This window comes from Nematolebias whitei, chromosome 5, assembly GCF_014905685.2.
Source record: "Nematolebias whitei isolate Nwh7 chromosome 5, NemWhi1, whole genome shotgun sequence".
In the NCBI taxonomy this organism is placed as follows: Eukaryota; Metazoa; Chordata; class Actinopteri; order Cyprinodontiformes; family Rivulidae; genus Nematolebias; species Nematolebias whitei.
The window spans coordinates 6,179,726-6,206,373 of record NC_056502.1 but is presented as its reverse complement, the minus strand read 5'-3'; the positions used below and the strand labels follow the sequence as shown (position 1 = coordinate 6,206,373).

The following is a 26,648-nucleotide window of genomic DNA, read 5'->3' as shown; positions in this document are numbered from 1 at the left end:
TTTAATTTAACCCTTTTTTATCTGGAAACATTCCAACAGAACCAGAACTTTTCTCATTATTGCTGAAACGGGTTTTTGTTCCTCATCTATTGGTCCGTAACTCAGCAGCCAATCGGAGCGCAGCACAGCCGTCACATGACTTCTTCAGAGCAGGATGAGACTTCAGAGGCAATAAATACTGCTGTGGTCCGAGTCCGAGTCCATAGTCCTGTCCCGGGCTGGAGGAGGGGGCGGAGTCTGCAGCAAACTGAAATGATTGGCGGGCGGCACGAACGGGCCCACCAGTGGCCCGGTTCCGTGCACTATATACAGATGGGATGCAGGATTATTGCTGTGGTTCTGGAAGCTTCGGTCCGGAAGAAGCCCAAGGCGTCGGAAGCCATTTCAAGTCAGTCAGGAGTGGAGGATTGTGGGTAATGTAGTTCACCTGTAGGTCCCAACCCAAGTGGGTTTTTGATCAGTACTAACAGACGGTTTCAGGGTGGTTCTGGACGCCTCAGGTTTCAGTCCGAGACTCTGCCGGAGCATCATCTGACGGATTCTGCTGGACCTCCGGGACCACGATGTTCCGGTGGAGTTTTTCCAACGACTGCTTCATCTGAAAGGAGAAGCAACAGCTGAAGCTCGTCGGGTCGCTCCGGTTCTGAAGAGCAACACGTCTCGGGGTTCCGACAGGCGGACTCACCTGGTCCAGGAGTGTGACGGAGGACTGCAGAACCTGCTGCCACTTGCCGAGCTGGGCCTGATGGAACTGTCTCTGCAGGTGCAGAACCTGAGCCCACTCCCCTGAAGTCTGAGGCAACGGGCTGCAGAGGGACAAACGGGTCAGAACCTGCACAGTCTAGAAGAATCCCCGATCCACACCCAGATCAGGACTTTAACCCCGCCCCCTCAGGTGTGTGCCTACCTGTCAGTTATAGAGTAGGAGTGCCATCTCTCCAGAGTGTGAGCGGCCCGCTCCAGAGCGTACAGCTTGTAGAACAGCAGCATGTTGAGCGCCACCAGAACCACCAGACTGACGGGTCCAAACACACACACGAGAGACACGCTGAGCAACAGAACCAAACGGAACCGAGAGGAGCATCGTTTGATGATCATCTCCTGATTATTTCATTTGTTAATCATCCGTTAAACTTTAAAGAGATTAAAAAACACGATTAACGCTTTAAATTGTTTAAATTAAATCTGTCAGGAGGCAGTGAAATAAAAATAACTTATTAAAATATTAACTGCTTTTGAACTTCGGTGCAACATTATTCGTTTCATTTATTCAAATTAAATTCAGTTTATGACTTTTTTTAAATAAAGTTGTAATTTATTTCTCCTTTTATCTTAAAATAAACAGAAAAGTTTTTAACATTTAAGGTTTGATCTGTACAGAGTTTTAGTTTTTGTAACAAACAGTTTTTAAACATTTATTTTTGTTTCTTTATGTAATTTAAGCAAAATGATGAGGGCGATCCGGTTTGTGATCCTGCATCTGGCTGTTAGCAAAATATCTCATCAACCAGTGGAAGAAAAAGTAAATACTATCGGAGTCACCAGAGGACGTAGCTCTACAACTGATTCACTGTCCCTCAGTGTGGACGCCCAGTCTCCCATCCCTCAGAGTGGGCAACTGGGCCTGTATCTGTTGCCACGGTAACGGATGCTGGCGACCTGACCCTAAGGTTTGTATTAATGTTAAAGTTGGTGCCTCACCTGCATTTGCTCTTTCAATAAAAACAACTCTGATTTGTTTCAGGAAAACAGACTGAGGGAGAAAAGGTCTCAACACAAACAAACAAACAAAACAAACAAACAAACAAAGTCAGTGCTTTCAGACTGAGCAGCAAACGCTCAGAGGTGATGTGATGCAGGAAACCTGCAGTGAAAATGTGTCAAACAAACAGGAAGCGATGAAAGCGATGCAGGGAGCGGCCATGTTGGATCTGAAAGCACGCTAACAGACAGAAACTGTGGGCGTTTCACGTTTCAGCAGCCAGTGGAGAAGCGAAGCCTCTGATACCAACCTGATACAGATCCTAGCAGAACGGCAGAGAAGAAGAAAAAGAGAGACACAGAGGGACAGTGAGGACGTTAGTCTGCAGAAAAGTCAGTCAGAATGAGACACAGAGACAGCTGGAGACACTCAGGGACAACAACACGCTCAGTTATGTCCACTGGAGTTCATGCAGGTGAACAGCCAGCGGGGGGCGCCATGAACAGGAAGTGGATCTGAGCTTACATGAAGCTGACGATGAGGAGGATGGTGGAGATGCTGCTCTGACCTCCGACACGTGCGCGCTCACCCAGCTTCATGAATGGAGTGCCTGAAAATACACACAGGAGGATCAGCGCTGTAAGGAAACTAGACGTGGAATTTTCATGAGATCATAGAGAAACTCTTTATAGTCTCTAGGCTCCGCCTCCTTTTTGAGAAACAAGCCCTCTGCTTTGACTGTCAGGGAAAGAGATGTCTGAGAAAACCACTTCAAGTAAAACTGCAGGATCCCTTTGGAGCTTTACGAGCCGAAACATTATGACCGGTTCGTTAAATTTAATTTATCGTCACTGCTGATCAATGATGGAAAAACTGAAATGTAAACTGAAGTTCGTCAGATTGGATGAATGTTCTTTAAGATGTTTTTTCCTGTCAGCCTCGAGTTAAGCGAGTAAACTCGTTAAATTATTCTTATATAACATGAACTAACCAGGTGGGTTAATGCACAGCGGCTGGTCGAGTCAAAAATGACTTTTAAAAACAAGAAAAATCATTAAGAGCATCAATAACTTCTAACGTAAACTGGTTTTATTGATTTTGACGAATTAAAGAGTTATATATGTAAAATAACGGGATAAAAGCAGCTGCCCCTGTGGACACAAACACCATCAACAATACAAACGGGGATCGTTTTCTACCATTTCTGTCAGGTAAAATTTAATTTAAGTAAAACATTCTTACTATTTGAAACCAGCAGTTTTTCCCTGATTGGGTCTAAATGATCTTTAAACTTGAGTCCTCACACCTGAACATGTTCAGAGGTGAAACAAACTGTGAAACATTCAGGCTCCTAAACCCAGAAATACATTTATTTTCTTAAAGGTCTAAAACATGTCCAGAGGACTTTTAGAAACGGATAAGAGTCGCTAACAAATCAGCGTGTGGGTCATAAAGTACTCGTTTGTTCCCGTTAGCCTTTAAAAAATCTCAACACTTAAAAAGTAGTTTGATGAAGATATTTTAGTATTTTATAAGCTCCGAGTTTGACCTCTAAAGCTCTGTGGTGTGAATTAGCTCCGCCCACCAGGGGGCAGCGCTGTACAGATAAAGAGTTCTGGGTCAGCTGACTCACTGGTTTCCCTGCGGTCCCTCTCCTCCCCGACTCCTCGATCTCCTCGACCCCCAGAGTCCACGCCGCCCCCCTCCCTCTCCTTCTCGTTCTGCCTCCGGGAGCAGTGGCGTTTCCTGCGCCGCAGAGAAGGCGGAGTCTTGGCGGCGGCAGCGCCCATGGCTTCGCCTGCGGTTACCACGGTAACCTCAGACTGCAGCAGCATCTCCAGCTTGCATACCTCGTTCTCTGCAGGGAGACGAGGATGAATAAAAACAGATTCAGGAGGACAGGAGGCTGTCAGAAGCAGGACTGACTTAAATAAAATAAATATTGTTTACTGATCGTCCGGCAGCAGGAAACTCACCCATGTGTCTGTAGTACTCCTCGATGCCGCTCCAGGTGTTCTTCTCGATCAGCGCTTTGACCAAACTCCACGGCTGCTTCCTGTAGCAGATCTCTGAGGAAACTCTGGACAAGAAGAGTCAGGAGGTTTAAAACCCGAACAGAACCAGGGGACGGCTGGAGACGGGCTTTGGTTGTGAGCCGTGTGAATTAAACCTCGTCTCAGATGGACACATTCTGCAGCTCGAGTCAGATTCCAGTCTCAACATTCATTGGATTCTTTTAGAGACCAGCAACAAAACTAACCGTCTGTTTACGTTCAGGGGAAAGAAGCTTCGATTTAAAAACAGACGGGATTTTGACCGAGCCTACGACAGCTGCAGTGCTCTGGTGTTCAGGGTTTGAAGTCCTCCTCAGCAGGACGCAAGAAGTGATTTTACTTTGTCCCGAGGCGTCAACAGCAGCGCGGTTACGTCTCGTTCCTTCAAGCCGTGTCTCCGAGCAGAAACTTTGGCTCTTCTTCTGTGAATGTGTAACGTGTCTGCAGGACACCTTTGCTCTTTGAGCTCCAGGCGCTGACATTAAGAGCCGCTTCGAGTAATTAAACTCTGCTAATGTGGGATTCTAGGGAATAATTTACCGCTGAAACGTTAAAACGGGTTCTGTTCTGGTATGTAGTACTTCAAACCTCAGAGTGAATCATTTATTTTGCTGCCGAGAACAAAGAATCAGGAGTAAAAACGAGAAGAAACCCGTCGGCCTCAGGTCTCGGGTTTCAAACCCTCTGACGTTCCACACGGTCGTCCTCGGCGTGCTCAGTAAAAATCATTAGCTCGCTCTCTTCTCCGTCTCTTATCTAATCCCAGATTGGACTCTTATCGTTGAACAAACAGTCGTTCAGTGGAGCTGCAGCCGTCAGGCGTGAAACGGTCTGAACACACCTGAACTCATTTAAAACTGAAAACTAATACATTATACAGTAAGGAGACGTTATGGGGGAAAAAAGCTTTGAAATTTTAATTTTAAGAGACGAACATTTTGTCTGCGATGTAAATTTCACGTAACTAAAACGTTAACGGACCAAACTGCAGCTGAAGGTTCTACCTGGAGCTGATGTCAGAGGATCCAAACCGTCCCTGGATTCTCAAACGCCTCTCAAGAAGCGAGAGGCTCGAAATTTAAACAAATCTGTGCAACAACTTCTCTAATCAAACATGATGGGCGTCGCCCCACGTTCTGGAACCGCTCAGTTTAGTTTCTGTAAAATCTGGAGCTCTCGCTCTTCACACAGAAACTGTCGAGGCTGAACCTCGCAGATGACCCGTAATCATTTAAACGGGTCCACGTCTGCCTGTCTACAGAGTGTCCACCAGCAGAGTGAATCATAAACGTGCAGAAAACGAGCCGAGCAGGCAAAGAACGGGCAGGAACAGAGTTTTACCGGCTGTGAACAAAGACAGGCTGTAAATTTTAAACTTTAGCTGATTAAAACAACTCACTGGGCTGAAACACTGACTGATGCTGACACGTAGGATTTTCTCAGAGTTTGGAGTTTCAGTGATCAGCTCTGTGAGTTTCTAAATAAGCTAAAACCTCAGCTGAAGCTAACAGCCGAAGAAAAACAAAACAAACACACCAACCTTCGGCTGACAGGACAGAAACGGCAGCAAAGACTCGATAACTTTTTAACGTTCGTGGTGAACAGCAGCAGAACGGTTGGGTTAAAATGATGAGATAACATCCTGATGTCACTCAACTTTAAAGGGATAGTTCGTGTATTTTGAGCAGTGTTTGTGTGGCACAGCAGCCGAACCCACCTGAGTCGGCTCTTGTGTTTGTTGACGGAGGTCAGACAGTATCTGTGGACCGTGTAGAAGTAGTCCTGGTACGGGATGCCCGAGGTGATGACCTCACAGTCCACCACGTAGCACTCGCCTCGGGAGCAACTCTTATGCAACGTCTGGAGACGGGAAGAAACATGGAGGTCAAAGGTCAGAAAACTGTCCTGTGACTCTGCAGCTAAACTTTGAAACGAGTTACGACTTCCTGCTGGAGATTCCTCCACTAACTGATTTACGTCTCCACATCAAAGCCCGAGCCACAGAAACAACTAAAGACCAATAAATATCTGAAATAAACTTTATTACAACAGATCAGAGGAACTCGTCAGAAACAGACCTGCGTCTCGACCACGGGGGCCGTCTTCGGACTGAGCGGGTTGTTGAGGGTGATGGTGTAACTCAGGACACGACTGGTGGTCCCACTGCTGCCGTCCTGCTGCCACTCACCCACCGACAGGTCTGCAAGACAGAGACGAGGACGATTAGAGACAAGGACAGGTCTGCAGGACAGAGATGAGGACAATTAAAGATAAGGAAAGGTCTGCAGGACAGAGACGAGGCCGATTAGAGACAAGGACAGGTCTGCAGGACAGAGACGAGGACGATTACAGACAAGGACAGGTCTGCAGGACAGAGACGAGGACGATTACAGACAAGGACAGGTCTGCAGGATGGAGATGAGGACAATTAAAGATAAGGACAGGTCTGCAGGACAGAGACGAGGCCGATTAGAGACAAGGACAGGTCTGCAGGACAGAGACGAGGCCAATTACAGATAAGGACAGGTCTGCAGGACAGAGACGAGGACTATTAAGGATAAGGACAGGTGTGCAGGACGGAGACGAGGACGATTAAAGATAAGGACAGGTGTGCAGGACGGAGACAAGGACGATTAAAGAGAAGGACAGGTGTGCAGGACAGAGACGAGGACGATTAAAGATAAGGACAGGTGTGCAGGACGGAGACGAGGACGATTAAAGATGAGGACAAGTCTGCAGGACGGAAATGAGGATGATGAGGGTTAGGGATAAAGACAAGGCACAAATGTCCCTGAAGACATCTGTAGGACAGAATGCGAGTCAAACTCTTTGGACAAAAAAGGAGAACCACAGTGGACCCGTCTCTAAACCTGGGACGTGTCCACCTCACTGCTGACAAGTTAAAATCATTTGTCTCGTTTCATTCTCGTCAGTTCATTTCTATAGACCACAAGTCGTCTCGTCTGTACAGAAACATTCAGACATTAGAAAAGACGAGCAGTAAAATGGGCGGCTGTGGCTGAGTGGTTAGAGCAGTCGTCCTCCAATGCAAAAGTTGGAGGTTCGAATCCACCATCCACATGTCGAAGTGTCCCTGGGCAAGACACTGAACCCCTCATAGCCTCTGATGTGTGTCCCATCAGTGTTTGAATGTGATAGAGCTCTGATTAGTCTCTTTAGAATGATTTGTTCAATTACCTTTGTATAGATCTAGTATAGAGCTGTATGAACAGGTAAATGAGACACAGATTGCTGTAAAGAGCTTTGAGTATCTTGATCAGATAGAAAGCTCTATACAAGTACAGTCCATTTACCATTTAAAATGTCTCTTCCATCTAAACCAAAATAAAAATCAAGTTTAACCAAATCAGTCGTTCAGGCATCAGTCGGTAAGACAAAGGGTGGATGTCGTCCGCTGCCGGCAGCCGGGACAACAATCTGAGCTGTAACCGACGCCGCCTGAGCAGGAAAAACTGGATTTAATCTACAACAAGTTCCTGCACGTTCCGCTGGGATGACTTACAGAACCGCACACCAGCAGCAGAACCACCACGCAGACAGGAGTTCAGACCAACATGGAGGGTGTCCACGTTGGACCGTTCCGGGCCTGCAGACCTACCAGTGAAGTGTCTCTGGGAGAACAGGTGTTGGAGGAAGTGCGTGTCCGCAGAGAACAGCAGGTCGTGCAGTTTGTCCACGCTCATCCGGACCACAGCGTTGATGTTGAGGCGCCCGCTGAGGTCGGCGCAGAACGACTCCACCTCGCCCGACGCTGCGACACGAAAACAGAAAGCACATTGATGATGTGGGTCTTCATCTGGTTCTGATCGCAGATGGACCGAACCTCAAAACACCAGATTCTGTGCTTTAAATTCACACTAAATGTTTATTTAAACCAGAGGTATTTTTATCTGAAGGGTCAGAAAGGTTCTGTAGATCCAGACGGAGTATTTTTAGATGGACTGAGGCTAAAACCAGGCCTCGGACCCCTGAACCGGACCACAACCAGCACCGTGGGAACAGACGAGAACTGCGCAGCCGGCAGCTCTCTGCGGAGAAACAACCGGCAACAACTTCCTGTTCTCGCTGGAAGAAGGTTTCTGCTCATGAAGTCCTGTTTGGACCTCCAGCTGAACCAGCATCAGAGTTTAAACGGGTCACAGGAAAATGGACCGAACTGCTGTTTCCAGAACTTTAACTATTTTTACACCAACATGTTCAGCTTAGATGTCGGGTCGTCAGATTATTATTCTCTGAAGGTTTCAGAACCGTTCTCGTTGTTCAGACCTGGTTTTCAGCTCGTCCTTCAGTTTTTGTTCTACTTCATCACTTCATGTCTCAAAACGTTCGGCTCTTTTAAGACTTTCCTGCAGAGACTTTAGTTTGTTTTGTGCCGTTTAAACTTTTGAAATATTTAGCGGCCATGTTTTCCTCATTGAAAATGAATGGAACTCTCTTCACTTCCTTCAGCCGTTTATTTTTTACTGCTCCCTTCAGCTTCTGTTAATTTTAGCTTCCTTCAGCTTCTTGCTGCACATTTCAGGTGTTTTCAGCTATTTTTCTGCTCATTTCAGTTTCTTTTAGCTGAATTCAGACTTTTTCAGCAACTTTAGTGATTTTTCAGCTAATTTCATTTTTTTTTCCTGCCATTTCTTTTTGGGATTCTTTTGAATAATCTCAACATTTTATGATCTTTCAGCATCTTTCTGCCAATTTCAGCTTTGTAAAAACTTTCAGCTTTTTGCTAATTTCATATTTTCTGTGATCTATTCAGTCTCCGCCTATTTCAGCTCATTCAACCTTTTCTACACTTTTTATTTTCCTGCGTTCAGCCAACGTCAGCTGTTCAAACTCAGCAGTTCAAAGATGAAAACTTTCAGCAGAAATCATTCAGCGATAAGCGTTCACGCTGCAGTTTCACAGGAAATTACTTTTCTGGTTGCATAAACTTTGGGCTTTAGAGACGTTGTCGGACACCCTTGTTCTGGTCTGTGGTTCTGACCCGGTGAAATCTGAACTCTGGGTTTAAACGTACTCTCTTCCTGCGTGTCGGACGAGTTGCTCGGGTCGGTGGGCAGCTCTTCGTCGTTTGTGATGTCCAGCAAGGAGAGGTTTCCCAGACTGCAGGTCGGTGGGGGCAGCATTTGATTGGTCGACTCCGGCTGACTGTCCCCTCCTCCTCCTCCTCCTCCTTCCTCCAGAGTCTAATTCAGAAAAAAACGACACTTCTGAAGCGATCATATGACCTGTAGAGGGGTCGGAGGTCAGATGAAACAGCACCGAGTCAGTCAGACAGCAGAATCCTGTTTTTACTCTCAGCTCAGATTGAGTTTCTCAAAAAACTTTATCAGATTATTTCTGGTAAAACCAGGAGAATGTGTCGTCTGTCCTGAGAATATCTGAGAAAACTGCAGAGATTATTCTGTGGGTAATCTGCACGTGCACAAACAAATACACAGTTTTGGAGGCCGTGCTCACAGAAACAGGCTGTCATTTAAAAAAACTGGCTGTGATTGGGCTCACTGGTTGCCATCGCTGCGACAGAAAATTCACCGTTTATTGTCACAAACTTGCTCCTCAGCGAGATAAAACCATCTTTCAGCTGATCTGACCTCGTCTGCAGTAACCCGACAGAAAACTGAACAGAAAAATAATCCAAACAGCTTTGAAATGTTCAAACCTGACCATCGTTTGTCCAAGAGGGTTTCAAAGAATAAAATGTTAAAAGTGTGTTCGTTTCTTTGGTAGAATATAAAGGCTCAGGACTTTTGCTGCAGACGCGAAGACTTACGAAGGAAACGGCTGCAGAGGCCGAGCCGTTGGCGGGCGCTGTGGGCGGCAGAGAGCCCTGCGAGCTGGGAGGACTGGGCTCCACAGGTTCTGAGCTGATCCTGCTTCCTGATGAGGAGGGAACCTCTGCGGGCTGACAGGAGGATGATGACGACGAGGAGGGCGGGGTGGTCCCGCCGAGGCTGGTGGTCGATGGAGGACTAACTAAAGTGCAGGGAACCAGGGGGGGCGGGGAACTGCCGGTGGAGGGAACCGACACGGAGCTCAGGTCCAGCAGGTCTGTGACCGACACCGACTCGTCTCCCGGTCTGAAAGAGCAAACACAGCCGGGAGTTAAATCACTCAAAGCTGCTCCGCAGGTCAGAGGTCGTTACCGGAAGCTGAAAACCTTAAAAACACTCACAGCAGTCCGTTCATGTGTTCACCCGTGGGCGAGACGTAGTCGTCATCTTCACTCGTCAGGCCCAGTTCGGTGCCGTAACACTGGTGCACGATGTGCCACAGCTCTTTGGGAGACAGAGACTGAAACAAGCAGAAAGCAGAGTTGTATGTTCTGGTTCTGGTTCTGGGAGCCTCAGCTCGGTTTCTGCACAGACATAACCATGCCCTCTGGCCTTTGTTTAGGTCTCGGTGGCTCTCTGAGGGCGAGGAGGCGGTACCTTGTCCAACAGCGCGTTCTGCCACAGTCGGAAAATCATCATGAAGCTGCGATCCCTCGCCCCGAACGACGTGAAGAAATGCTGAGGAAACAGGAAGGAGGAAACCGAGAGGAAGGAGAAACATGAGGAATGTGAATTCTCCTCGTCAGGCCGAGCAGATCCAGTTGAGTCAGCTGGTTCGGTCCTGCTTCACCAGCAGAAAGAAAGAAAAACACTTTGTGCTTGTCCGGCGCTGCGGCCCACAGAGGGGTCCGGCCGTACCTTGTCGTTGTCGGTGCTGATCTGGATGGCGTTGGGGATGAGTTTGGCCGTCTTCTCCTTGGTCATGGACGTGACGTCCTTCAGCAGGATGGTGATCTGGACACAGAGAGTGGGATGAGAACGTGGCTCCACATGGACGGAGCTGCACGTGGGCACAGCGGGACCTACAGTGGTCTCCCAGCGGAAGATGTTGCTGTAGAAACACAGCCAGTTCTCTGACAGATAAAGGCGACCCTGAAGCAGGATGTCCTTCTGCAGAGCGCAGGAGTAATCTGAGAAAACCAAAACAAGGAACAGAAATCAGGTCAGCTGACAGACCGACACCAAACCGGACCAGAACTCAGCTCAACAGCTCCTCGATCTCTCCTGAAGCCTGATAACTTCTAATAAAACTGCAGTTAACGTGCGCGGACAAACATGCAACATGGCTGCCTCCGCTTACAGATCGAGCTATCACTTCCTGTAACTGACATCACTTCCTGTAACTGTGCACGAGAACATCTCAACAACTGCTCATCTCCATGTGATTTTTTTTTTTTTTGTAATATATGTCGTTAATGTTTTTTTCCCCAAAATTAATTCATATTTATTTTTAAAAAATTTGACGTTGCAGGCACTTTAACATCTGACCTTAAAATTCCCAGAATTCACAGCAGCAACAAGACATCACAAGTCTGTGTAGGCACTTACAAATACCGTACACTACGGTACAATTTTTAACGTATTCAATCAAAATTTTAGATGGAGTTGTAACAGTTTGACACAAACTGACAATTTTATGTGCAATCTCACGGTCAGAGTGCGACTCAGCTACTACCTCACCAAATTTCAGTTCGATATCTGCAAAACGTTTGAGCTATAACCATGTTCATGTTTTCTAAGGGCACCTGGCTGTGGCAGCCATCTTTAATCAGGCTAACTCCAAAAGTAATTCAGCTGTAGGTGAACGTCTAGTGACCAATTCTTCAAAGTTTCACTAGAATCCATCCACTGGATCATGAGATATTTTGCTAACAGAGACACGAACAGGCAAAAATATCACCACCTGCCTTCGCCTTTCAGCTGCAGGAAACAAAAATGGGCACCCCATGTTTTAGAGTAAAAATTAACAACTCCAGATTTCAGACGTCTTATTGAATCTTTTTTTGGTTTTCAGGACTGTGCCGAGTCTTCACAGCTCACATAATCTGGGATTATTCTGTTTGAACACCTGACGGGTACGAAACGTGCTCCTCGTCACTCACCTACGATGAGGCGCTCCGTGTCGGGGAGTTTCTTAAAGATCTTACGAAAGTCTTCGTTTCGTTGCTTGTACGTAGGACTGAGAACCTGAGCAGCACGGGAGGAGAAGAACTCGCATTTAGTTTCACTGCAATCAAAAACGGATAAATGTTTTCTGGGACAGGAAGTTGAGGCAGAACGGCGTCGAAGCGTACTCACGTTGTACCAGCTCTGCATTTTCTGCAAACAGAACGGAACGTTTATCAGACGTTTGTGGAAACGATCACAGAAACAGATTTCACACAGGAAAGATGAGCGCTGAAGCAACGAGCTGAAAAGGTTTCCACAGGTTTTATGCAACGCTGAAACGTTACGCTTTTCATTTCCCGTTTTCCTTCTTACAACCTGAACGATGAGCTGCTGGAATAACAGCAACTTAACACGCATTCATTAAAGTAGTCCCTCGCTACGTCACGGTTCGTTTTTCACCGATTCGTGGCTTTTCAAAGTAAGATTAGACATGACACAACTGGCTGATTGATGGATGAGACACGAATTGTTTATTTACAATAAATTATTTTAAACGATTTGCACCCGTGTGCAGCCCACAAGTGCAGGAGGAAGCTTCTCCCGCAGCCTGTCATGATCTCTGCCACACGCACACATTTCTCCTGCTGCATCGCTTTATGAAGGGTTAACCCTTTGCTGTCCAGATGCACCGATCAACTTTTGTCTTCCAACTTAAAACTCAAAGTATGTCACAATGTAAAATGTCAATCACAAAATATGCGTGTTAAAAAAGTTATTTTTAATTATTTTAGAACTTCTATGTTCAGTTGTTGACGTGTAATTGATCAAAAAGTAAATTTCTGCTCCGTGCTGCAGAGCTGTGTGAAGCGCGATGTCCTGATGCGCTTCTCTACAATTTACAATTTAAATGCTGTAACATTTTAAATAAACAATCCATGCATGGATAGTTCATTTAAAATGTTACAGCATTTAAATTCTAATTGTGTAATTAAGTAGGGAGACTGAGAGCAGCAGGTGATGAGTGTGATTGCACCCTGGCACGTGTCATGACAAAGTTTACTGAATATCCTGATGCAAGCTCAATAATCCAGGAAAAAAATCTAAAAAAAAAAAGTTAAGACTGGTGATAAAAACTGAGTTGGACCAAATTTCTTGTTTAATAAAGAAGATTTATTCCAATAAACCTGATGATTCGATTAATTTAAACCACTAACAAACTTTTCTTCATCAAATCCTCGCTCCCGACGTCGACTTATTCTCAACATTTGTCCTGGAAACTCCTGAACTCCCTCAGACCAGGAGAAGTTATCGTCTGTCAGGACTTTGTGTCTGACACAGAGCGGAATGAAACGGGTTTAATTGCAGCATCTTTGTGCCGTGCACGTCGTTAGCGCTCCAGTTTGAGGCGTTTCTAACTCTACTTGTTCAGGTGGGTTCAGTTTGTGTCGTCGTAAAGAGTCTGCAGAGACGCCACACTTTCATGTTCAGCTGATTTCCTTCGGTTTAGTAAAGTTTGAAACTTCGACCCTTTTGCCGTTTTTCCTCCGTGTGGACGCAGCGCAGGCGTGGTGCGGCGTTTACATGAAGCACAGAGCAGCCAGGTGGGTTCACCTGCGCAGGTATTTAAATGACTGGAAAGTGTTTATCAAACATTCATAAAAGCAGCTTCGTGTCGTTGTGATCTGCTCGCACCGTTTCTGTTCTGAAACTCAAAATCATCGTGACACAGACACGAGTCTTCAGAACCACAGGGACTGAAGAAACCTGGTCCGAGTCGTCCGTTCACAGATGACATCAACCATCCTGCCTCACCTTGGCGTTACGACTGAAGTGGCGGGAAGCCAGCGGGTAGGCGGACGACAGCGAGGAGGCTGAGGGTAGGGAGGGCAGTGGGCTGTCAGAACCTCCTCCTCCTCCTCCGCTGCTCTTCTCTCCTCCCCCCTCACTCTCGCTGGCCTTGCCTCCCCCAAGGACCCTGCGCCGCAGGGAGGGAGAGCTGCCCGGGGTGCTGCGTGGAGAGTTGCTGGCTGTGCTGGAGACAGAAAAAAAAAAAAAAAAGGACTTAGTCCAGAAGGACTGAAGACCGGAAACATCAGAACCATCAGCTCGTTCTGAGTGAAACCACGACCCACCGGGGGAATCAACTAAATAATTCAAATAATGTTCAATCTAAACAGAAAGCAAAACAAAACCACACATGACACACAACATCCCATAATACTGATATCATGACGCCACCACACTGTCATTATAAACACATTATTAAAAAAAACTATAGAGATCATTTAAAAACCGAGTCAAAACAAGATGGCCGCCACCGAGCTATTTTGCTAACAGACCACCTGTCCTCGCCTTCTCTTGATGACAGGAGTTGAAGCCAGCAGGAAGTGTTTCTCAGAAGCAGCCATGTTGGATTTCTGGAACCAGGGTCTGAGCACTGGTGATGTGGAGCTTTAGGCTCCGCCCACTCCCCCCCCAGACACAGTCTGAAGGCTCTTCAGGAGCAAAAGACAGCTCCGTCTTTAAACCGCCTCTGGCCACGTCCCACCCAGCTTTCAGAAATTAAAGCAAGCGTCGGCGAGAAGAACTCAGCTGCTTTACGGGTCGCAATAAACAAACGTGTGACGGCCATCTTTGTCGGAACATTTTAAAACGTTTTTAGTGTCCAGAACCAGAACGAAAAGCAAAAAGCTCCGAAATCCAGAGTGTTAAAGATGTTAACAAATATTTAATCAAACATCAGGATGGTGAGAGCCACCGTCTGGAGAACATATCTGAAGTGGTCCCCGTGAAGCCTCCACAGGTTCCAGCTTCAACTTCCAGGTTCTGGTCTGAGCTCTAAAGCTTCAACCTTTGGGTCCACTTGATTTACAAATACTGAGCTTAAATTTGGTGTGGTAGTAGCCGAGTGTCCTCCCCGTCCCAGACTCCAAGCACCAACAGATCACACAGTCTGCGTTTAAAACTTTGGCTTTTATCACTTTAATTTTTAACCTCATTTCCTGGCTCATTAAAGTTTAAACTTTAATTTAAGTCTTACTTTTAGTTGCACCAATAAGAACATTAAAATATAAATCTCAACTATGAAAACGAGAAGTTAAAAAAAAGTACATTTTTCTATAAGAAATGATTCATAAAGAAACTTATTTTTATAAACAGATTCTTCTGTCCCACGAACACCGAGAATAGTTTACGTTTTTATTACTTTGTCCCTAAAACCTTGTTTATTCCGTGTAAATGTGACGATCAGTTGATTTACCGACAGGAAAATGATCCATTTCCACTGGATCCTGCAGATTATTGTTCCGACAGGACTCTAACGCTTCATACAAAAAGCAAAATGACGTCCTTCTGACGCCAAAATGATTTTGTTTAAGATCTAAAAATAATAAATGAGTAAAACGCAGTGATTTGTGCTCCGGCCTGTTGGAACCGTTACTAAAATATTGATTCACGTTGAGTTTTTGGAAACGTTTAAATGAATCTGCTGCTTAAATTATAACGCTAAACTAGAGCCGTTAGGAAGAATTAAACTAAAGTTAAAATCTAAAACCAGAAGAGGATGTTTAAGGGCTTCTTTCTCATTTGTCCGCTGAACCGAGTCGGTTCATTCATTTAAAAAGACAATAAGAAATCACACGTCCACGTTTCCATCTTATCTGTGTTTTTATCATTTGTGTCGGAGTCATGTGGACATGCTGGTACTTTTCCACAACCTCCGAGGCGGTCCAGCACTGTCCGAGCAGAATCTAAACGATTAAACATCCTAACTGTAAACGCGGCGAGAGTCTGATGGATTTTATTTACAACCAAAGCCAGAAAACAGAAACTCTGGATGAATTGTTGGGTTAAAGTCGGCGTCCTTGAGGAAACTGATAACGGCGGCTTCGTTAGAACAGCTCAGATTTAATTTACTTAATTTAATGTAGAAATCACTCTGAGCCCGTCTCTTCTCCTCAAACGGGTCAGAACCAAGTGTCTGCCCGAGTGCCGATGGTGTAATTAACCAGAGAGCCCATTAACGTTCTCGTGTCCGAAAAAACAGAGGATTACATGAGAAGCAGACGGGATCAACAGAGATGGAAAGACCAGAACCGGACCAGAAGTCAAGACAAACCCAGGTGAAAAATCAGAACCTCAACAACAGGTAGCATTCGTAAAGAGGGAATAAAGTCTAAAATCTCTAAACTGAGGCAGTAAAATGACTCACAGGTTGGGATTATAAAGAGGGAATAAACCAAAATAAAAAAATTCTCAGGCAGCATGATGGAACCAGGACCAGAACCCGGAGCAGAACCTCTCAGTTTGGGCCCATAAACCATCAGCTGCACAGATATGAGGATGTTTCCTCTCAGATTAGATAATCTGCTAATATTCACCCAGAACAGCTGAAATAATCTGCCCTCCACCTGCAGGGAGCAGGCCGGCCGGTGAAAGGACCGGAACCAGCACTTTGAACGGAACCTCCGATTCATTTAACGGCTCGCTGCAGGCTCGGACCCGGTTCGGTTTCAAACACTCACTCGAACATGACAGGAGGAGGTTCGGATCCAGCCAGGCCCGCCGGTTCAGGGTTAAATCCCCCGATGGTGATCCGCTGCTCGGCCTCGATCCGGACCACAATCCAGGACCAGAACCGCCGTCCCGCGGTCGGATTTTAATTCCCCATCGCGGCCGAAGCCCCTCCTCTGCACCCCCGCTGGTACCGGACCGACGGACTGCGCCTGGACCGACCGACAGAGCCGGGAACGAGCTGCCTCTGAGCCTGTCCCCTCATCCGTTTGGAGCCGAGGAGGAGGAGGAGGTGGGGAGGAGGAGGAGGAGTCAGAGGTCTGTCTGCTCTCAGATCAGGAGGACTGGACCGACACCATCAGTTGTGTCCGCGTGTGACCACAGCTGAGACTGTTCTTCACAGTTCTCCATCAGAACATGAAGGTTCTGTTGAAACAGTCTCCATCAGAACTTCGAGGTTCTGCTTTGAGTTCCGATTTCATGCTTCGACTTTACTAAAGATTATCAACTAGTCTTTAGTTGATAATCAAACTTCTTCTGCTAACTTTGTCTTACTTTAGCTACCATTTTACTACATTTAGCTTCTAGCTGCCGTTTTATATTTTCTCCTTTTAGCTTTCATAGCTTCTGGCTCACATGACTAATGTTCCGTTTATAGCTAAAGTTCTGCAACATTTAGCTTCAAGCTACTGTTTTGCTTTATATTGCTTTGGCTATACAGTTTTGCTCATTAGCTCCTTTTAGCTACAGTTCTGCTACCTTTAGCTTCAAGCTACTGTGTTGTGCCTAATTTCTTTTAGCTTCTAACTATAGTTATGTGCCTATTATCTCCTTTTAGCTTATTCTTGTTTTGTTTCCATTAGCTCTTTTCAGCTCACTAGTTGCAGCTATTAGCATATAGCTTCTAACTATCGTTTTTAACCCAACAACTTGTTTTAGCTTTTAACTACAGTCCATGTTGCTCCTTTTAGCTAATGTTTAGCTGTTTTCAAAACAGCTTCAGCCTCTTCCAGCAGCGCTCTGTCTGGACTTTTGTCTCTAATCCAGTCAAACTTGGGGCCAATTTCTCAATTTCTGTCAAACTGGAGACATTTTTGACTCGTCTCAAGATGAGGATTAGCTGTGGCAGCCATCTTGAATTAAGATGACTTTATTTACTGTGTCGTAAACAATAATTACATTTTCTGCACATTTATGTTGAATTATTGGCTGTAGGAAAGATTTGCCCTCATTAAAATATATTTAATTGATTTTTGTCTTTAAAATTATTTAAAATGTCTTTAATAAACAATCACCTACTAGTACAGATTATATTTTGAAATACTTGTTTTATTTCAATTTTTGTGAAAATGAATAAAAGTTTTTTATTTACCTGTTTTTATTTTAAATTTTTATTTATTTTTTTTAAATCTCCATGTGTGCAGCAGCAGCATCTTTGCTAAAATATTAAAGTTGTTGAGCAACACGATAATTTTATTTTACTTATCCAGACCAAAATTTTAAAATAAATCCTTTATTTTTGGCTGCGTATGAACCCTGCTGTAATCCTAATATTTTGTTTATTTTTCAGATTAAAGCCTTCAGACTGCATCCAGAAAAAGACTCAGAGTCCGAGTCCACCTGGCCCAAGTCCAGAGCCCACCAATCCCCTCACCCTCAATCTGTGTGTCCATCCCTGTGGATTAGAGTCCACACCATAATCCAGTCTGGCCTGAGCCGGGCCCGCAGGCCCCCCCGCCCCTCGGAGTAATCTGCTTTCCTGAAGGTTCATCAACGACCCGCAGAAGAAACCGGAGCACAGGATGTGGGCGAATAGACGAGAAGTTACCGCGACTCTTCGGCTTAGCTTCCTGTTCAGACGAGCAGAAAGGAGTCCAAACCCCCATCAGAACACGGCCGTGAATAAAACCATCAACTAACAGAGGGTCTGAACCCGACCAGAACCAGAGACGACGGCTGGAAACAGATTACAGCTAATCAGTGATGAATAAAGAGCAGATAATCAATAAACACCAATCTGTCCCGAGTCCATGGAGCCGAACGTCACATTCTGTTCCAGATGACTTCATGGAGACTTGTTCACATGTTTACAGTCGGTGAGGAGCATCCGTTTACTGTACACACGCACGCACGCGCACACGCGTGTGCATGTTTAACCTACTGTAAATTCTGGGAGACAAAGACAAACATGAAAAGAGCCTAGACAGTTAAAGTAACATCAAATGAACGCATATCACCCGCCGTTTTAATAATCTTGAGTGATACAACTAAAAATATCCTGGGAATATTTCTGACTTCATCACATTTAGAGTAAATTAAAGAGAGTAAAATAAAAAGTAGCCTCCATTAAGGAATGCACATCGCCCTCTGCCTCCAACAGGTGCACTGGATGTGTGTTGGGAGTGACTCTCAGCTACTACCACACCCAATTTCAGCTTAATGTCTGAGATTTGGCCACTTGGGTTTGAGTTCAGCTGGCAGTGGCGGCCATCTTGGGTGGTTTATTTTCTAAGAGTTTGATTAAAGTCACTCATTGCAAAGTCATGAAAACACACAAAATGAACAACTTAAAACTGAACTATGTTTTGTTTATACTGATGGCCGAGGACTTCTCTTAAGTTTGAGGGTAAAGTGAGATTTATTCTTGCAATTTTCTTAAAGGAGCAAAGGGACTCATATTTCAGCATAAACATCTCCTGACTCCACTTTCAGCTGAATTCTGTGTGAAGGCTGAATGACAGCTGCAGAAGCTGGAACTAATTTTTTATTTAAACCTAGAAAAGGAGCTAAAAGCAGTCAAATGACATAAGAAAGATAGGTAAAGGCTAAAGGCAGCCATGGGCTAGGTAAATGCTAAAGGCAGCAAAAGGCTAGGTAAATGCTAAAAGGTAGCTGGGGAAGTATTCGGCTCAGTCCCTCAGACGAGTCCCGACTGTGACCCGGCTGTGGAACATTAATGCACAGAAGAACCATATCAGTGGTTCTATAAAACCAAGTGTGAATGAAGAGCAGAGGTCACAGCAGCGAGACCCTCTGCAGCCCACCACAACCTCCTCTCATTGGACCCACATGACATCATCAGACCCACGGCCTGCTCCCATTGGCTGGAGGTGATGTCATCATTCTGAGGGAGGATAAACAGCTCGGCTCCCCGCCTCCAGCTTCTGACTGACCCAGCTCAGTTTTTTTGTTCTCCTCTTTACATCTGCTCCTCTTTGTTTACAGTTTACTTGACCCTGCTGCTGCGTATGAAACATCTCGTCGTACCGTACGGTAAACCAACATCTGAAACGGATCATCTGCAGGTCCTACGCTCTCAGTGCAGGTTTATCTTAGAAGAACCGGTTGAAGCCGGTCTGAAATTGCTGGTAAATCTGGACCTGAATGTAAATGAGTCGGAGGTTTTACAGAACAATAAAACTTAGTGCTGACAGAAGGAACGGGCTGTTCTGATCCACTCAGCTTTATGTGCTGCTGCTGCTGGACGTCAGATAAGTAGTTTAAAGGTTCTGATTGTAAACGCTGAAATCAAACCCAATCAATCAAACCCAAAGCAAGTTCTCCTGATGTCATCACACAAAGCACTTTGAAAGACTTCACTCCTCTAGGTTTCCAGATAGAATAATACAGAGTTTGGAAATGCAGGTCCGTACACAACGTAAACAAAGCACCTGGCTGAATGAAAACACGTCACGTGACTGACCTTTATTAAAGGTGGTACTTCACGGAGCTGCGAATGTTGCGAGTCTAGGTGATGAAAACATTTCGACTGCACTGAAATCTGTTTGTGTGCTACAATCTAACAGGACAGTTGTTAAACATCGCAGCACGTTTTCATGTGCGCCATTTGAAAAACTGCATTCTTGGTGTCATGGCTACCCTACATAGAATTTAATCTGCTAAGAGTTTACTTTTCAAATGAGGACAGACTGATCCAAAATACTTTTTCAAACCGGGATATTTACCTCGGATGTTTTCTGTCAGAAGAGAGCTCCTGTTCAAGAGACGGGTCAGAGACGCCCTCGTCAACTTTGAGACCATTTCAACCGCTACGCCTTACATGAAGAAGTTGAGATCCTAATGGAAGTCATAAGACACTCGGGAGACCTTCTGGAGACTTTCAGGAGACAATCCAGAAAATGATGGACAACGACCCGCAGCCCGGGGAAACTGGGCCTTTGGGCTGCTGTAGGTAAACAAATGTTTGACCCGTTCTCCGTCACGCCAGCCGTTTCAGTAGCTAAACAAACACACGTGTAGTCGTCATCCGGTCACAATTTACGTTTACAATATTTTAATTTAATGACACTTCACCCATCAATAAAGATACCCATCAATTTAAAAAAATAAAAATTATGAGTCATGAATTTGCAACGAGTAGCTTTAACCTCTGGAAACCGGAGCGGACATTTCTGAACCTTTCTGAACATTTGTGCAGTATTTCTGTAGCCTTTAGTTCTGTGGAACCTGCAGGCGGGTCGTTTGGGTTGAACCCAGAACACTAACCTGCAGCTGTCCCCGTCTGAGTCTTTGTTCAGCAGACTCTTGAGAGACCAACGAGACCGCCGGCTGGGCGAGGGGCTACGGGACCAGGAGCGGACCGGCGGCAGGAGGAGGTCATGTGACGGGCTGTCCTCGCCCTGTACTCCCTCCTTTTGAGACGCCCCGAAAGGCGAGGAGCTGCATCGTGGAACCAGACCTCCCTCAGCCGACTCCTCCACTACAATCTGTGGAGTTTTCCCCCCCTGTGGGTCAGAAACGTAGCCCCGATCCCCTTCTTTGCGTCTCTTGGTCCGGGTCCTGCTGCAGTGGGACCGGTTGAGGCGCCCGGAGCGCAATGGTCTGGGACTTGGTGAGCGGGACCAGGACTCCGTTTCTGAGGACGGCGGCAGGACGGTCAGTGTTGGGACAGGGATGGGCTGAGCCAGAGTGAAAGCCCCTGGTCTCACAGGAGAAGACATGGTCATCCTCTGGTCCACACGTCCCGGTTCTTCTCAGTGTCAAAAAGAGACCCGACTCATTAACATGAAGCTGCCTTCTGACTGAACAAGCCATGGGTCATTCTTCCTGTGAAATAAAAGGTTTTGACACAAAGAGCAACGTTCCACCACAGAAGTTTCAAAACCGACGGGGGCGTTTCTCCACACCAAAGGAGGCAAAAGGAGTTTAACAGTCAAATGCTTGGTCCTCTAAATTAGCAAAGATGTGTGAAAATGTCCCATCACGTCAGCTGACGAGCCCCAGCATCTCCTCTCCTCACTCTCAGACTCTGAATCCGAGCTTCAGACGAGGTTCTGCCCGACCCGGTTCACCTTACAGCTGGAGACAGAATCAGATCTGCAGGTTTTTACCTGAGGAGTGGAGAGAGCAGAGACTCTGCATTCAAATCACTGTCCCACCTGAACACATCACATCTCTAAAATATATAGAAGTAATATATTTTGGTTTTGAGCAGAACTTTTCTGCCAACTGATGTGCAGAGGGTCGGCTTATTTCCGTCTTCTTGCTGCTCTGATGGTTCTGGGAACATGTCATGTTGTCCCATTAGAGGACGGATTGATAAGATTTATTTATAGAGGCTGAGTATATGTCACCTGCATTCCTTTAGGACTAAAACTGGATTGTTTTAGAGCTCAGGTTGATCATAAACCCCCCATAAATTAACTCAGAAGTTGGCAGAGTTGACAGACTTTGGTCACTGCAGCTTCAGAGGTGCAGAAAAATAAAATGATAAAACGCAGACGCACAGCTTCATATCAGACGGTCTTTAAAAACACAATCAGCACTCCTAAGTGATTTTAAAAAAGCGTCCTTCACTTTACTCGAGTCAGTCGAACTAAAAGTCCAGTTTTCTTCTTGTAAACTCAAACATACTGAAAAAGACAGTAACTGTGGGAGAGGGGACACCAAAAACTAGATCTCTGGTTAAGAATCATCTGACTCCTCCCATTTATTTATTTGTTTTTAAACTTCTTTTGATATGGTCAAAATAATTTTTTCCCATTCTGTTCCTGTAAAGAACAGGTAAACACACCTGGTGCCTTTGTATCCGATTGAAAGCACATACCCATTTACACACCTGGTGGGTGTTTCATTTGTCGGCTCATAGGTGAAGTCATCTGAAACGTTGATGGCAGGAAGTGACATCATGATTTCAGGTTTTAGACATTTTTCCCCCCATTTAGAAACGAGACATTTTCAGATTCAAACATCCAGATTTGTCAGTCAACTTTCGATTTTTAACTTTCGGAAACACAAGTTTAGAAACACATTTCTCCAAAACTATCCAGACTTGGAAACGACCAAATTACTCAAATTCCAGACATTTTTTTTTTTTTTTAACTATGTAGCAATCCTGTGTCTACAGTAGATAGGTGGCTGCTGAAAATGTGGGCAGCTGTTTAGCTCACTGAACGTAAGGTATTAAAAACTAGAGAAGTTTTGTGTGTGTGTGTACTAGTACTAAGAGTGGTAGTAGTAGGAGTTATGGTTATATGACAGAAATTGCTCTAAAATGGTTAAATCATATTTGATATTTTCCAGTTTGTAAATGTAAATAATGAATCTTCTTCATACACCAAGGTTAGTCATGGAGTTCCTCAGGGTTCAGTGCTTGGACCAATACTCTTTGCCTTATGCTTCCATGCAGTACAGTTAATAAACAGCATTAGATAAATTGTTATCGTTATGCCGGTGATAGTTATATTTGTCCATGAAACCCAACAAATCCAATCAGCTACTTAGATTAGAAGGCATGTCTTAAAAGACATAAAACCCTGGATGAGCCTTACTTTTCTGCTTTTAAACTCACACAAAACAGAGGTTGGTTTTTTTGGACCTGAGCATTTTAGGAATAAATTTTGCACCCTTTCACTTTCTCAGGATGACGATCTGTCCTCCAGCTCTAATGTTAAAAACCTTGGTGTTATTTTTGATCAGGACGTGTCCTTTATCCCCCCACATTAACAACGTTACTAGAACCGCCTTCTTCCACCTGCGTGATATCACTTAACATTAGAAACATCTGATCTAAAGATGATGCAGAAAAACTGGTTCATGCATTTTTCAGGTCTAGACTGGACTATTGCAATGGTTTGTTATCTGGGTGTCCAAATACTTCTTTAAAACGTCTTCAGTTGATCCAAAATGCTGCTGCCAGAGTCTTAACTGGAGTTACTGGGAGAGATCATCTCTCCAGTTTTAGCGTCTCTCCATTGGCTCCAAGTCAAATCCAGAATTGAATTCAAAATCTTACTTCTAACCTACAAAGCTCTCAACAACCTAGCTCCATCTTATATTACAGATCTTATTGTTTCATATTTTCCTAACAGACTTCACTTTCAGGCTGCAGGTTTACTTGTGGTTCCTAGAGTTTCCAAAAGCAGAATGGGAGGAATATTTTTCAGTTATCAGGCTCCTCTCTTGTGGAACCAACTTCCAGTTTCTGACCGTGAGGCTGACACATTTTCCAGTTTTAAGACTTCCCTTTCTGATAAATCCTATAGTTAGGTTTGGCTTGGGTTTCCATTAGTTCAGCTGCTATAGGCTTCGACAGCTGGAGGACAAATTGACCAATGTCCTCGCGTTGCTCTGCTAGGTAAAAAGTTGCCTCGTGGTTCTCGGAGCAGAACAGGACTGGTTCCACTGACAGATCCAGAACAGTTCTAGTGCAAGAAATGATAAAAACAACAACACACCCATTTTAAAAACACACCTCCCACACAAACAGCCGCCATCAACGGGGTTTACCAGAACCTCACCAGAACCACAGTCTGGACTGCCGATGTGTCCAACAGGGACACTTCTGTGTCTCCGTTTCAGTCCATTGTGCGTGTTCAAAGCTTGCAGGGAAAGTCTCAGCCTGATCTGTTTGAACAAGAACAATCTGAGCCCAGACTTGTTTGTTCAGAGTAATCCAGCCATAATCTGCGAGCGGACCGAACTTTTTTTTATATTCTCGCATGAAATCCGAACCATCTGCTACAACACAACCGTCCCACAAAAGGAAGAGCAGATCCTCACAGACACCCTGACCCACAAACCGAGCCGGTCCACGGGAGGAACCGGGCCAAACACAGAGAAACTTCCCAACTCCAGCCTAGCCTCCTACCTCCCATTGGACGAGTTCCCCGCGTTCCTGCCGTCCTGTTCGGCCTCGAAGACCAGCCGAGTCACGGTCCGGGATGGGATGTTGAAATCCAGTTTTTCACAAGAACACATCAACATTCTTCCCGGGCGGAGGAGGGGGCATCAGCCGGCTAACCGTTAGCTCGCAGCCGGCTACAGACGGTCACACCGAACCCCCCCAGAAGGCCCGCAGGACTTAACTTTCAGCACTAAAAACTCCACACGCAGTTCCGACCTCCTCCATTTTCACTTCACTGCGGCAAACACATCGGTCCAACTCAATTTACTGATAAACACCGAGCTCAGCCTAGCGTCGGAGCCAAGCTAGCTCGGGTTAAAGTTCCGAACAAAAGCGGTTTTTGTCGAAAAGAGAAAAGGAACGAAGTCAGTTAACGGACGAGCGAACTCAGGAGAGGGGGGTTCGCAAAGAAACTGAACCTTTAAAGGCCGAACCACACGGGTTTGTTTTAATTAAATCAAGAATTCTGAAACACATTAAATAAAAATCTAATATATGAAACATAAATTATATACATTTTTCAATAAAAAAAGATAAAACGTAAACAGAATAAAACAAACACCCCCCCGGAGCAAACTTTATGGTATGGTCCGGAAAATAACTGTACCTGAAGATGTGGCGAGAAGAAGCGTTCACACCGCATAAAGGCCACTAAAACGGATTAAAATCAGTCCGAAACCAAATTTGATTTTATCAAACAAATTAAACCAATCTTAAACTTCGTTGCCAATACTATTTTGCTGCAAACGCCATTTTTAATCCTGAATAAAATACATTTTTACACTCTAATGAAGCCACAGTGACCAGTTTTAACACTGCAAAATAAGCAAAAAACACATAAATGTCTTTAATATGACTTAATTTCTGAGTTGATTTAAAGGGACCAAATGAGTTTCAACTGAATAGAACTACAGCGACCTCTTGTGTGTGCAGACATTTTAGTTTTAGCTTCTCTTTGTGTTTATCAAAGCCCTGATAAGCAGAAATAATCTAAATAATGAAGAAAATGATCAGAGTTTAAAACAAAATGGACTCTTACGACCTGTTTCCCGCAGCAGCAGCATCATGTCATCTGATCCCACAGGAGCAGCAGATCAGATGTCCTCCCCGGAGACGGAGAGCGTCCAGCTCCCTGCAGCTGGACACAAAAACAAAAACACATTTTTATACAACATGCACAGATGTTAATGTCTGCTGCAAGTGTAGGAGCAGGTCATGAGTTTGCATCCGTATAAAAACACATTTATTGGGTTTAAACTGAGTCAGCGTTGTCCTGTTCATTGTTCATTGTTTAAGATGCACATGCCTTTCAGCCACTTTGATCAATAACAAATCAAAATGCTCATTTGGGCATTACATTCTGTAATGTTTGTACACCTTTAGAAATATTTAACTTGTGTCACATTTTTTACCTCACTGAATTGAACGAACTCTTGAAATGTTAGAAAAACTTTGGGCTGTTTGAAATCTACTTCAGCTTATTGATGAAGGTTTAGCTTTTAGCTGCCGTTCTGCTAATTTTAGCCTTTGTTTTACCTTCATTTTCAGCTTCTTCAACACATGAGTTCACTGCGCTCAGCCTCCACACTGGATGTTCACAGAAACAATTTCTCAATAGTTTTACTTTTAATTTAGAAAAACATCTAGTTGAGTTTTCCTCGTTTCATCCCTTCAGACTCCTTTAGTTTATGAAGATTTCTCTGAAAGCCTTTTGTTTTGCAGATCCAGTGAGTGCTGAATGTGTTTTGTGAACACAACATTTGTGTGAACTCGGCATTAAACGCGAGTGTGATATCAGCAGATTTTATCAGAGCAGCAGGAACTGCAGGACTCATGAAACCTCCAGCTGAAAAACAAACATTAAGTCCTTTTCTGAATTACAACACCGCTTCTTCACACAGCTGAATTCATTTCCAAAATCCTGGAACCTGACTTAAACATGAGGCATAAAAGATGAGTTTTATTTATTATTCCCTCAATAATTTGTTGAAACTTACAGACACATGTGACCAAGCGTTACGATCCGTGCAAACAAACCAACAGTTAAGAGTCAGCAAGTTGTGGGTTAAAAACAGAAAACATTATGGAGCAGATCTGTCAGACTCCAGCACCTGGAACTGATCAAACCACAGCCGTGAAGGAAGCAGAACAGAACCTGCGAGAAGGTTTGGATCTGCAGCTCTTACCTTCCTGTCAGGTTGACTTTCAGCAGCAGAGCAGCACAGTGACTTGGCAGTCGTTTCCCAGGCAGCGTGTCGTGTCCTGCTGTAATC

At 44.9% G+C, this 26,648-nt stretch overlaps 1 protein-coding gene across 4 annotated transcripts; it reads right to left on the bottom strand.

Annotated features, from left to right (window-relative positions):
• gramd1a (GRAM domain containing 1A) lies at positions 1–26,648 on the bottom strand. Of its 4 annotated transcripts, XM_037676104.1 has the most exons (22): positions 26,562–26,648; positions 25,418–25,513; positions 20,736–21,580; positions 13,530–13,749; positions 11,907–11,927; positions 11,711–11,795; positions 10,635–10,738; positions 10,467–10,562; positions 10,206–10,286; positions 9,950–10,068; positions 9,548–9,854; positions 8,792–8,960; positions 7,376–7,528; positions 5,835–5,956; positions 5,474–5,616; positions 3,679–3,782; positions 3,336–3,560; positions 2,228–2,312; positions 2,013–2,024; positions 908–1,015; positions 686–806; positions 1–598 (listed from the first exon to the last, which is right to left on the bottom strand). In XM_037676104.1, exons 3-22 carry the CDS (start codon positions 21,194–21,196, stop codon positions 497–499), a joined length of 2,838 nt encoding a protein of 945 aa, XP_037532032.1. In that variant the 5' UTR covers positions 21,197–21,580; positions 25,418–25,513; positions 26,562–26,648; the 3' UTR covers positions 1–496. The 4 variants fall into 4 exon arrangements, with proteins under 4 accessions (XP_037532032.1, XP_037532033.1, XP_037532034.1 ...); XM_037676105.1 differs by lacking the exon at positions 2,013–2,024; XM_037676106.1 differs by lacking the exons at positions 20,736–21,580; positions 25,418–25,513; positions 26,562–26,648 and adding an exon at positions 24,340–24,728.

Excerpts from the sequence above, each read along its gene's own strand:
- gramd1a (XM_037676104.1), bottom strand. The coding sequence starts at position 21,196 with ATGACCATGTCTTCTCCTGTGAGACCAGGGGCTTTCACTCTGGCTCAG. Across the intron at positions 10,563-10,634 it reads TCTTCCGCTGGGAGACCACT|ATCACCATCCTGCTGAAGGA; the intron begins GTAGGTCCCGCT and ends CTCTGTGTCCAG. Across the intron at positions 7,529-8,791 it reads GTCCGACACGCAGGAAGAGA|CGTCGGGCGAGGTGGAGTCG; the intron begins GTACGTTTAAAC and ends TTCGTGTCGCAG.